This window comes from Zootoca vivipara, chromosome 7 (assembly GCF_965207765.1).
Source record: "Zootoca vivipara chromosome 7, rZooViv2.hap1.1, whole genome shotgun sequence".
Classification (NCBI taxonomy): domain Eukaryota; kingdom Metazoa; phylum Chordata; class Lepidosauria; order Squamata; family Lacertidae; genus Zootoca; species Zootoca vivipara.
The window spans coordinates 668,005-681,172 of NC_142590.1; the positions used below are offsets into that span (position 1 = coordinate 668,005).

Here is a 13,168-nt window from a genome sequence, read left to right on the forward strand (position 1 = left end):
GGGCGGTATAGAAATTTAATAAACAATGGTGAAAACAATAAAAACGATCTTTTAAGCCACCCACGCCCACCCAACAGCACTCCAGGTGTTTCCATCGGCCTTTGCGGCTTCCCTTTCGGCTTCCGCATGCGCCCGAGCCGCCGCCCCGTCCGCCCCGCGAGCATCCTTTCCCGCGGCGGCGGCGGCGGCCCTGCGCGCTTGGCCGGGGGTGGGCGCCGCCGCCGCTCTGACCCGCTTCTCCTTCCCTTCACGTGACTCCTTCCCTCACACGTGTCCCAGGCGCACCCTGCTCGGCTTGGGAGAGGAAGCCGCCGGCGAGCTGCTCGGCCCGAGTCGTTCGCCCGGGGCCGCCCGGGAGGGAGGGAGGGAGGCAGGCGGCGGCGGCGGCGGCCTGGCGAGCAGGTGGAGCGGCCGGGCGGGCGCGCGGTGCGCTGGCCCCCTGTCCCGCCCGGCGCGCCGCCCGGCCGGGCTGAGATGATCGGGGGGCGTCGGTGGCGGTCGGGGGGCGTCGGCGGTGGCGGCGGGGCCCCCGGGCGGTGGGGCTAGTGGGGGCGGCGGGTCCGGGCCATGGGCTGCCTGCAGAGCGTGGCGTGCAAGGCGCGCGTGCGGCGGGAGCACATCGTGGTGTCGGACGTGTCGGCGTGCATCGAGCCGGGCGCCACGGCCCTGGAGGAGACGTCGCCCATCGTGCTGCGCTACCGAACGCCCTACTTCCGCGCCGCCGCGCGCGTCCTCATGCCGCCCATCCCGCGGCGCCACACCTGGGTGGTGGGCTGGATCCAGGCCTGCAACCACATGGAGTTCTACAACACCTACAGTGACCTGGGCATGTGAGTGGCGCCGGGAAGAGGAGGGGGGTCACGGGGGGGGGTCGCCAGAGGAACCCAGCAGCCTCCCCGAGCCTGCGCCCTCCCTCCCTCCCTCCCACAAAGATGGCTGTCCCCTCCTCCCCCAAAGGGAAAGGCCACCGAGGCTGCCCCGGGAGCAAGAGCACCCCCCTCGGGCCAGGTGGGGGTGGGACGGCGCCCTGGGGAGCAGAGCAGCCCCTTCCTTAGCTGCCGTCTATGGGCAAAGGCTGCTCTTCCTTGCCTAGAGTTTTCCGGGGCCAAGCAGCCCAAATCGCAGCAAACCCAAAGAAGAAATTGCTCAGATGTCTACAGTCGAAATACAAGCCCCCGTGGCAGTTCTCAAGTAAAAGTGAAACTGGGAGCGGTTGGTGAGGTGGCCGAGTCTTCTGTCCTCTCATGTAGCTTGGCCCTCAGCTCCTATGCCCTCCCCTTTGGATGCTCCAACACCTACAGCAACAGGGCCCTTTGTGAGCAGTGCTAATTGAGCTCACCTGGGCAGGTGAGTGCACCTGTCCTCATGCCACCAGGCACCCTTCTCCGCCTGCAAGAAAGCACCTTGGACAGTGCACTGCTGTGCCAACCACTGCAAAGCTACACATCCCCCTTTAGGTGTAGTATCAGGAAAGGGAATCTTCTGTCCTGGCAGTGAATTTCCTCCTGTTGCTAGAAGACTCAACAGCACTTTGGAGCTCCTTTTCATGTGGCTGCCTTGGGCCTCGTGGTAATTTGGAATAACTTGATACTCTTGAACTCTTATCCTTCCTAAGCAGCAATCATAATAATATATGATTTTTACATTGTACTGTACTCTTATTTCAGAAATCCTTATAGCAATTTTGTAAGAGAAGTCAATGGATTGTCTCCATATGAGGAGCTGAGGGATAGTAGTAGCAACATAAAAAAAACCTGTACTGTATGACAGATTCTGCAAAAGAAACCCTTTGCCAGTTTGTTAATTGTCACCGTCTCCCCCTTCTGATAGTAAAGACTGTGTCAGGCCCTGGCAAGGTTCTTTGGGGAAGCAGTTGCATTGTGGGAGTTTCCCAGCAACACTGCCACCAGATAAAAGGCATTGTGCTTGACATTTGTGGGGAACATGGCCTTCATGCAAAAAGTGGAGTTGATCCTTAAATCGAATAAAGGCTATTTGTGATTTAAAGGTCAAGGCCAGCATTTTGAAGTCTTCCCTGACATAGATTGCTGCTGATAGGCCCAAGGCTCGTTCCCATTCATAAATTGCCCCCCACATTTTGGATGTTTCTGAACAGTGTTCAAAGGCAGTTCAGCATAGAACATTCAATCATGGGAAAAAGAAAGTACACACCCTCTTTGAATTCTGTGGTTTTGCACTTAAGGACATAATAGCAATCACCTGTTCCTTAGAAGGTCTTAAAATTGTAGAACCACCTTTAGCAGCAATAACTTGAACTAATTGTTTTCTGTAGGACTTAATCTATCTCTCACATCGATGTGGAGGAATTTTGGCCCACTCTAATGACTGGGCCATTGCAACCCCTTGATTCTGTTCTTTTTCAGCCATTCTGTTGTAGATTTGCTGGTTGGGATCATTGTCCTGTTGCATGACCCAATTTCAGCCAAGCTTCAGCTGTTGGGCAGATGGCCTCACATTTGACTCTAGAATATATAAATGTTCATGGTCAACTCAATGACTGCAAGGTTTCCAGGTCCTGTGGCTGCAAAACAAGCCCCAGTCATCACCCCTCCACCACTGGGCTTGACAGTTGCCATGGGTTGTTTGTGCTGATATGCTGTGTTTGGTTTTCACCAAACATGGTGCTGTGCATTACGGCCAAACATCCCCACTTTGGTCTCGTTTGTCCAAAGGACATTGTTCCAGAACAATGTTTCTTTTTCAGTTGCATTAAGATCCTGCCACAGTAGATATATTAATACTGGCGGTGCTGCAATACTCTTTGTTATTTAAGTGAACAATGGAATGGGGTAGAAATGAATCAGGTTGCATGAGGTATGCACATACTGTGTGTGTGTGTGTGTGTGTGTGTGTGTGTGTGTGAGAGAGAGAGAGAGAGAGAGAGAGAGAGAGAGAGGTGTTGTTGGGTCTGGAGCAAGCACAACTCCCAACATCGCTGGCAATTGGCCTAATGAGAGTTGGATGGCAACAGCATTGGGGGGGGGACAGGTTCCTTATCCCTATTTTAGAGAGAAATGTGGTATCTCAAAGAGCAGCACTACACTTTACCAGAAGAGTGATTAGCAGCAGGAACAGGTTAATGATGTAGCTCTAGAGTAATTGCTATCCCTGTGATCTCTTTCTCTTGTGATTCCTTTGTTCTCATACTGTGATATGGGGAAATAGATAGAGTGGATCCAATCCTGAATCCATCCCTCCTACTGGAATCCCTGAGGTTGAGGCTGATGGATTAGTGCACTTGAAAGTGTTGGGCACAGTCGGCTTCCTGCTGCTTCAGTGGCACCATTGCAAAAGGTGCCAGTCTAGGGATGCTGTCTATGTGAGAAGGTTGTGTTGCAATCAATACATGCTAGCCAAAGCTATTTGCTCAGAAGGCTGTCTGCTGCTGAAGTGTTGTACATCACTTTACTTCAGCTCCTTTGCCATTTACAACGGTAGTTTTTAATCTTTCCAGGCCTGGGATATACATTTAGATACAACCTGAAGCATAGGACTCACTTTTACTATTTTTTCTATACCTTTTATTGTATATTGTGTCTATCATTCCCCTTGCCCTCCTATTTCCCCCCTCCTCTCTCTTGCTCTTAAACATTCTTAACCCATGTCTTGGTTTTGTTTTTGCTTTGTCCCTCTAGGTCAAGCTGGGAACTCCCAGACTTGAGAGAAGGGCGTGTAAAAGCCATCAGTGACTCGGATGGCGTGAGCTACCCCTGGTATGGGAACACCACAGAAACAGTGACCTTGATTGGCCCCACCAATAAGGTCTCCAGGTTCTCCGTCAGTATGAATGACAATTTCTACCCCAGCGTGACATGGGCTGTTCCTGTGAGTGACAGCAATGTGCCACTACTAACCAGGATCAAACGGGACCAAAGCTTTACGACGTGGCTCGTAGCCATGAATATGACCACCAAGGAAAAGATTATTTTGCAGACTATAAAGTGGAGGATGCGAGTGAACATTGAAGTTGATCCCATGCAGCTCTTGGGCAAGCGAGCCCGGCTAGTGGGGAGGACTCAGCAGGAGCAGCCCAAAATTTTGAGCAGAATGGAACCCATCCCACCAAATGCACTAGTGAAACCCAATGCCAATGATGCCCAGGTCCTTATGTGGAGACCCAAAAGAGGACCGCCTTTGGTAGTGATACCACCCAAATAAAAGATACACTTGATGGTATCAATGAGGGCTTTTGCCACCACTGGCATGGATAACTGAGCCAAAGAAGACCTCCGTGTTCACCTGCCTTTTGCAATACAAGTGCAAATAGGGCGTCTTCAAGACAGCGTGAGATCACAATGGCCAGTGCTGGGCCACAGCAGAGTAGCTGGATTTACGGACTTTGGAAGAAGATTTAGGTTGTTTCACACTTCACGTGTGTTCTCATGTGGAAAGAGGCTGAAACACAGAGATCCAGAGTTTGATTTCCAGTGCCTGTGGCCAATGCTGCTTTCCAGCCAACTAGATGTAGTCCTGGAGGCTGTTCTTACCAGACATTCTGTGCAATGCCTGTTCTTTGGGTTAAGGCAGGAAGGGATGGCATATCCCCACAACATGATACCTATGCATTTTTGATTGATAATCAATATTATCACCTGCTCGTTAGAAGGAAGAAAATGTTTACAAAGGGGGAGAACAAGAATGCCGTCTGTTAAGCTTCACTCTTGTAGAAAGTGCAGCTTTAGCCTGAGGAAACTGTCCATGGTGCTGAACTAAAACACATTTTGAACTACCAATAATATCACCCACTCTCCCTTTTTCTGGGGCTAATTGATTCGGCCTCATCGGGTTCAGACCTTTTGCATGTTTCTCAGTGTGTTTCACGTAGTTGTAAGTGTAGGAGTTCTGCCATAGTTTTCTATGCTGTGGGTGAAATGCAAGGCAAATCAACTGGCTATACCTTCAAAACAAAACAAAACAAAACAAAAAACCACTTATCATCCCCAACTCTGCTTTTTATCAAAGCACAGTTAATCTGTATTTCAAAAGTTTGTCTGTGCACAGTATGTTTCTCCAGCTCAGTGGGAAAGGGTTATATCTGGCATGCTGGAAGAAGACCCAGAAAAGCCCAGGCACAATATTGCTCAGTGCTTGGGGTGTGTGTGTGTTGTTGGCATGCTGTTTCTGCCCTAGGAAGATTCAGACTGCCATTGAACAAGGAAAATGGGTAATGTTGGAAACGCTGCTTCTTTCCATATCCTCCCAATCAGCGACAGTTTTGCTCATGGTGGAGAAAAGACTGGGAGAAAGAACCCCACCTGGAGCAAAAGCATTCTCTTGTTAATGGACAGTCAGAGCTGCACAGAAGCTCACAAGGTTAGATGCCACTGACTTACTGACTGGCTGGCTGGTTTGTTTGTTTGTTTGTTTGTTTGTTTATTTATTTCCCACTTTTCCTCCAAGGAATGGAGGGTGGCATACATGGCTCCCTCATTTTGTCTCCACAACAGCTCTGTGAAGTAGCTTAGGCTGAGAGAGAATGACTTGTCCAAGATCACAAAATGACCTTCGTGGCTGAGTGGGGATTTGGATCTGGGTTGCCCAGTCCTTGTCCAACACTATTTGAAAATGCATGACATAGAGGGAAGGTTTTCTGAAAATTATTCCTTTCCCATATTTATTGTAGTTAAGGAAAGTATTATTAGATCATCCCATATTTGAGGTAATTTTTTTGATTTTATGTAGGATAAATGAAGATTGGAAGGTAATGGGGAACTTCTGTATCTTTGTGAGCATTTGTCAGAAGCACAGATTGGCAGCTTCTTTGCTTACGATGGTGATGGTGTCCTAACAGGAACGGGAAGAGAACCTATGGAGTTTAGCTCCTGTGAAATCTCCAGAGATGTGCATTCAGCTTACTTCTCTTTCTGCTCTGTTGCTGACTCCCAGCCAACACCTGTTCTGGAAAACTGGGAGGAGGAACACAGGGCAGTTGACTCTAGCTCCAAGCTTTGGTTTTTGGTTCTCCAGCTGTGGAAATGGAGCATTAAAAGGCTCTTGAGCAAAATTACTGTAGAAAAGTGTATAGAATATCAGAACTACTGACATTAACTCCCAGAATAATGTGAACATACTACTTTGGATAGAAAATGTAGATGAGAGATGAACAGAAGTTGAAGATTTATGTTGAGAATTATAACAAACAACTGGTTGCAGAATCCATAATAGCACAGCAAGTGTGGCCTTTCTGTGGATTCCCACCATAATTCTGCAAGTAGTCAGCTGCTGGCCTTAAGATTTAAATTTTCAAGTGAGCAGAGATTGGCACTCCTAAAGAGTGATACATTTTCCACTGAGTTTTTCATTTATTCCCATCTTTTAGAGCTGTGATTTCATTAGTCTCCAGGTTCCTCACTCAGCTCTGCAGCTGAAGTGCCCAGGGAGGTCTAATCAAAGCAGAATAGAGTGATATTTATCATGATCTGGGCACTATATTTCTGTTGATGTAGCTTAGAATTGTCTTAGCTTTTTTAGCTGCCGCTTCATCCTGCTGACTCATGTTTAGCTACTAAAACCCCTAGATCCTTTTTACATGTACTGCTGCTAAGCCAGGTATCACCTATTCTATATTTGGGCACCTTAGTTAGCCTACCATAATGCAGAACTTCATATTCATTTTTGTTGAAATTCATTTTGCTTGTTTGGTTTTGTAAGTTTTGGCCCAGATCCTGCCAAGATCACCTTGATTCCTGCATCTAAGTATTAGCAAGAACTCTCAGTTTAGTGCCATTTGGAAATTTGATGAGCAAACATTGGGCAGCACTGGGTATAGGGATACCCTGAGGGTTTCTAGGTTGACCCATTGAAGAGCACTCTTTGGGAACAGAACCTAGCTTTCCATCAAAAATAAAATGAGAGAGCTTGTTGAAAATTGTTAAGATACTTTGTGCACATCTGCATCCCTGATCTAGCAAGCCATTAGCTGCAGCCCAAAAGAAGGAGATGAAATTTGCTTGACATGAACTCCTGCTGGCTCTTTGTAACCATTGTGCTTTTTAAAAGACAGACCAACTGTCTTTAAACTCTGTTTAGATTTTTTCTAAGCATTGGTGCCAAGTGAACTTGCCAGGGTCCTTTTGTGTCGCTATCTTCAAAAGGGGAGAATTTGCTCACCATCAGTCACCTAGCACGCTACCTGTTCTCCAATAAGGCTCAAAAATTACAGGGACTCTGCTATTATATCTGCAATGCAGCTCATGTGGCCCTCGACTTGATTTCGTTTAGGGCAGCTGGGTGTTGCTGTTTGCATCTTGAGTAATAATTCCCTTAATTATTTCATCTATCTTTTTATTTTTTGGCAGAATTTCACTTTTGGGAGAAGACAGAGGTGAAGTGGGAGTTGAGCAGTCCCATCTTCTCTCTGTCTTCCACTCACATTTCCACTCAACTGATCTATGGTTTTCTTGTTGTTCCACTTGCTCCAGACTGGCTCCTTGTTGTTTTTAACCTTTCTCACAAGCCTAAGTTCGTCCTGAGCTTTAGCCCCCTGACACTTGCCCCACAAGTTTGGCTGTTCATGTGTCCTCATCCATGAGAGTCTGCCCATGTTTTCATCTCTGATAAAGAGCATTGGAGGAATGTAACCAAATAACTGGTATCGGTTCTCCTTGCAACTTGACTTTACTTCAAGCTCCTTCACTGTTTGAGATACTGTAACTAAAAAGTGTTTGTGTGTGTATTTTAAGAACTGTGTTGCTCAAGTGAAAATCAATCGGGGTGGTGATTCAAGAGGTCCCTCTTAGGCACACTGCAGGACCTCACTGCTTCTTGGGTGAGTGAGAGCATGAAACTCAATAGATACAACTTAAGGTGCAGGGAATGTTCAGGGTGAATGAGCTCAAGATGTTCAAAGCAGGGACTAATATATTGTAAGGACTTTAGTCTTTGTTTGAGTGTGATGCCCAGCTGTGAAGGAATGCAGGTGTGTAGCCCACTAACTAATTTCAGGCCCAAGTCAAAACTGGTCCCCACTCCAGGGGAAACCATGAGGCTGCTTTTTGTCAATAGCAAAAAATAAATCCCTACGCAGAGAGCCAAGAACATGAAACATTTGGCACAACTGGTTCAGATACAGGATTAGGGGGTCATCAGAAGGGTCTCTGGCAGTGCCTGGGTCAGCTGTTCTGACATACAATAGGTAGAAGATCCCAAGAAATGGGTATATTTAGAATGGGATAGAGTCCTAGGAAAGCAAGAAAAATGCAGAGAAGGTAACGGGCCAGTTCTCAAATTACGTTTGGGGCAAGAGAACGCCTGACCCCTTACCCTTTCATTGACCCCCTTAGCTCCTGTTTCTAATGGCTGCAGAAAGCATTATTGGGCTAAAATTGGGTGATACAAGGTGGCTTGTGGGTTTCATTAAGCCCCCCCCTTTCTCATATAACAAACGACTAGCATCTTTAGAGGGAATGGAAAGCCAAAAGAGTATGGCCAACAGTCAAAGAGGCGAGGATGACTGATGCTACATATTGATTGAAAATAGCCAAGCAGATCTTTATGGGGCCGACATCTACCAATGTAAATATGCAAGCCTTTCAGTTAAAGCAGCAGCCCTCCCTTCCAAATTCTCACCTGTGCATAGGGCAATCCTATTTCTAAAAATTAATGCTCCCCTCATCTCATAACTGTTGAGCATTCTCTTTTGATTAAATTATTTTGCATTAAGGATGTACAAAATGGGCACATTTTGCATTCTCAATGGTTCCTAGCCCTTAATAGGTTTTGGAAGCACTGCTGTTGTTATTTTAAGAAAGTGTTTTGGTGTCTGCAAGAGAGCAAGGAGCTTAGCACTATACAGTGGTCAATTTTTTAAAAGTTGAGGTTGTATTGGTTAGGAATTAATATAGACATAAAAATATAAGCATTCACTTGGATATAATGACCTCGTTTGCATGTATTTTTAAACGATAGTGAAATAAATGACAGTTTAAAGGTGAACACTCAGTGTGCTGGTGCACACTATTGGAGTTGTGGCCCCTTCACTTCCCCCCCCAACTGCTGCAACCTCAGTGATGATTTAGACCAGGCTTCCTCAACCTCGGCCCTCCATATGTTTTGAGATTACAATTCCCATAATCCCTGACCACTGGTCCTGCTAGCTAGGGATCATGGGAGTTGTAGGCCAAAAACATCTGGAGGGCCAAGGTTGAGGAAGCCTCATTTTTAGACCAATAAATTTGTGGCTTTTCAGATATATGATTCAGCCGCTATCATCCACCTTAGGAGACAAAAACTATGGCTGAGAATGAGCTTCCTTTCTGCCAAGTTTTGTGCATATTATCCAGCAACAGCCATTGGCACAATAAAACATCCTGCCTGCACTGTTTCAACTTTCTAGGGCAGGCATATCCAGACTTCAGCCCTCCAGATGTTTTGGACTACAATTCCCATCATCCCTGACCACTGGTCCTGTTAGCTAGGGATAATGGGAGTTGTAGGCCAAAACATCTGGAGGGCCGCAGTTTGGGGATGCCTGTTCTAGGGGCTGGCAGCCTTGGCAGTTTTTGCTTTCCCCAGTTCTTCAGGCTATCTTAGAAAATTTTACTGGATCCCACTTGCAACTTGCTATACATTGGATTCAGTGAGTTAACTTACAGGGAACTGTGTGGCAAATTGCACCTTGGATCAGTTAAGTGGACTTTCTGGACCCTACCAACCTGTAATCGTTGCCTCTACCAAATGTGTGCAGTCTTATCAGTTTGCCATGTATGTTTTGAAATGGTTCCCTCATCTTCTTGAAGCAGCCTTCCCCAATGTGCTCCGGCTGCTTTAGACAAAACTCCATCACCCCCAGCAACATGCTCAACGGCCAGGGATGATGGGAGTTATAGTCCAAACTGCAGGCTGAGAGCACCAGGGTGCAGAAGGCTGTTTCAAAAGGATCCAACATCTCTCAGGGATAAAAACAGAGCCTGTTTGTAGAATGGGGACTCAAACTTTCTCCAGCTCTGAAACTGGACATTAACCTTCTCCAGTGCCCAAGCTGCCTTTTGTGCAAATGCATTTCACACCTGTGCCTTTGCACAATGAGCTCCAGCCTCGGGGGGGGGGGGGGGGAGGCATGCATAGGAGCCGCATCCCCAAGATCTGGTACAGGAGGCTGGGAGGTCTGCCTTCACCACTAGAGCCAGTAAAATCCTCATGGACTTTTCAGATCCATCTTCTGGGGCCTCAGGAGTAGAGCAGCCTCCGCCTTGGCTCTCGCAGATCTCAGAGCTGGGTGGCGGCAACTCTGCTAAAAATGCCTTGCCCTTTTTGCGAGAAAGCTCTTCCTGCGCTGGACCCTGGGTTTATCCCACACTTGTCCTCTGCTTAGCAAGCACAGGTCTGAGCAGTTTTGCCTCTGCCCTGCTGCTGGATTCCCCCCCCCCCCCAGGAAGCCTGCTCTTTTAGCACTACATCTGCAGAAAATCCAACGGCTGTTTGTTCCAATGCAGTTTTCCTAGAAGGGGGGGGGGGAGCAGCAGGGTAAATGGAAGTGTGGATGAGCCGAGAAAGCAGCCCTCTACAACTCCATGCCAAATTCTGTGCTTATGTTAATGTTGTGCATCAGGGAAGCAAGCACACTTTGTGTTCTGGACTTGAACATGAACTGCTTTAAACTGAAGGCTACTCAGCTTATTTATTTGATCTATTTATTTTAAGTTATTTTTTTCAATTAAGAGACACATGCACCCTCCCTCAGGCGAGCTCCCGAGTATGCAAGGTCTACAGAAAACTGTGTGTGTGTCCGTCCGATTGTACTGAAACAAAGAGCTATTCATTGTCTTAAGCTTCAACCTTGTTTGTAGTTGTCCTTTTTCAAAAGGATTGGGGGCTCTGAATACAACTTCCATTAAAGCAGGGGTTAGAGAAAGAAGGTTGAATCTATTCCTTTCAGTGTGAGATTCTCCTTTCATACCTTTGTCTGCTCTTTTTGGATCTCCCTCACCAGTAGCAGACATCCGGGCTCTCAAATTTCAGTGGTGCCCAGCATGTCACTAACATTTGGCAGCCCCGCCTCTCAGGGCTGTTCTACAGCATCCTTCTTGTGGTGCCCAGTGCAGCCAAACTGGTCCCAATACTCTAAGACTGCCTCTGCCCTTGCATCCTCATTTTTCTTCTTTCTCCCTTTGTGGGGTGTGTGTGTGTGTCCTTTACTCCTGCAGTATTAGATGTTCCCAGTTTCCAGAGATATTTATAGGAGCAGGAGCATGTGGAAGTCACTTTGGAAAGAAAAATCAGGTATTCTGCCATTTTGAAAAGGCTGGAAGCAGGGAAGGAAGAGGAAAGCGGGCTTTGCAGAGTGCCTTAAAAGACTGACTTTAATCTGTGATGGGAAGGGGATTGCTCTTTATCTCTGAGGGCCAGGCAATGTTGCATTCCACTTCTCTGGGATTTTTAACCAATTGTCAAATACATCATGTATTGCAAACAGAAGGCTGTTTTCTTTCTTTAGGGGAGATGGGGCAGGTTTAAAGGCAGGTTTACTGGCTTCCAAATGTCTAACATTTGGGAGAGGATTCCGTGGACGTTCGTGGTGAAATCAACCAGGAAACTGACTAAACTAGAGGCTCCGATGATCTGTCTCTGTCTCACATCTGCTTTTCTCATTTCTTGGTTATGGTTCAAAGATGATAACATGATGCCTAACCCAACACATGCGTGTGTTTTTCCTGGTAGATACCTTGAAAAACATTTTAAGCATCTGTAAGATGGAACTCTTCAGGAGGGCTTCTCTGGCCAATTTCAAATAATGAGGCAGTTGATGGAGAAATTATCCCCTCAAGTTCAGGAGGCCAGGGAGTGTGGGGAATGCAGCACTGCTATTTGGGGCTGGGAGACCAACTCCAGAGTGGGAAGAGGAAGGGTCTCCTCAAAGCTCCTGGCTAGTGTCCTGCTAAAAATGACCAACTCAGCCTGATAAACTTTAAACAACTGCTGCAAGGGTGCTTGGCAGATCTCTGCTGGAAAGGCATTTCACGGTATGGCACTGGGAATGCTAAATACCTGACTTCTGGCTGAACCCATTTGGGCTTCTGAAACATAGGCGGTCACTATTAGCTCTTCTCCAGATGATCTTGGCGTAGAAAGGCTGAGGCAGTCTTAGGTCAAGAATTTTGTAGACTGAATCTCGCCTGGCAACATATGCAGCAGTTTTCATGCCCTCCAAGTGTCCCTATTTTCCAGGGATAGTCCTGGAATTATGAAAGCCATCCCAGCTTCTGATTTGATCCCAGAATGTCCCCATTTCCCCCACTGGTGCCACTACCACCAAGCTTAGGGCGGAGGAGCCAGTGCTTGTATGAGTGGTGGGGTGGCTGCATTGGGAGCATCCCACTGCCTCTCTTTGGCCACTGCTGCCAGCCTCCTCCCTTGGGCAGCTTGTAGCAGCTGTGGAGGAGGAGAGGCTGCTGCCAAAGCCCAGCCCTGTGTGACGCTCCGACTCTGAAGGGCAGGTAGAAAGAAGGGGGAGCAGAGCGGAGCGCAAGGAGTCCTGCTTAAAAAAATAATAATCAAAAAAAGCTTTGTGTCCGCGTCTAATCTTGTCCCCTTTCTAAAATTCATTTATTGGTGTATTTTTCTTTTTGCACATCTACCAAAGAATGAAATCATATCAAATCAGGATTGAGGGTTTTTTCAGGATGGTGCTGTGTCCCATTGGTGTAATGGTGGTGAAAATGCTCGGGGGTGTGTGTGTGTCGAGGAGGGTCAGTTGGTGGGGTGAGAAAAGGCCCTATTTTCATCTGAGGAATGTTTGCAGGGGGTGAGTTTTAGCAGAAGTGTTGTCAACCATCTGCGCCCATCAGAAGTTTGACTGCTGCATTTCACACCAGATGGAGTTCTGGACTAGGCCTAAGGGAGCAATCCAGTATGGAGGTCACCAGTGCATGGACTAGAGTGGCCAGGCTACCCAAATCCAGATGTAGCTGATGGACCACCTGAAACACTTGAGCCTTGCTCCTTCAGAGGGAGTGCAACCCCATTCAGAATAGGAAATGGGTTTGTCAGCTGTACATGGGAGCCACCTACCCAGTCACACTCCATTTGTTGGACCTCTTCCACTCTGCCACTACATTCTGGCCAGGCTTGCTCAGCCACGCCCTATTCAAATGTTATGGAGAAACAGGTGTGCGCCATCAGCATATTGACCACCAAAATCAGGTTCAGG

General features: G+C 47.3%; 1 protein-coding gene across 1 annotated transcript; it reads left to right on the forward strand.

Annotated features, from left to right (window-relative positions):
- The first annotated feature begins 531 nt into the window (after positions 1 to 531).
- FAM78B (family with sequence similarity 78 member B) lies at positions 532 to 6,885 on the forward strand. Its single transcript, XM_035102424.3, has 2 exons — positions 532 to 830; positions 3,657 to 6,885. The coding sequence occupies exons 1-2, from the start codon at positions 568 to 570 to the stop codon at positions 4,177 to 4,179; spliced, it is 786 nt and encodes a 261-aa protein (XP_034958315.1). The 5' UTR covers positions 532 to 567; the 3' UTR covers positions 4,180 to 6,885.
- Positions 6,886 to 13,168: the final 6,283 nt, after the last annotated feature.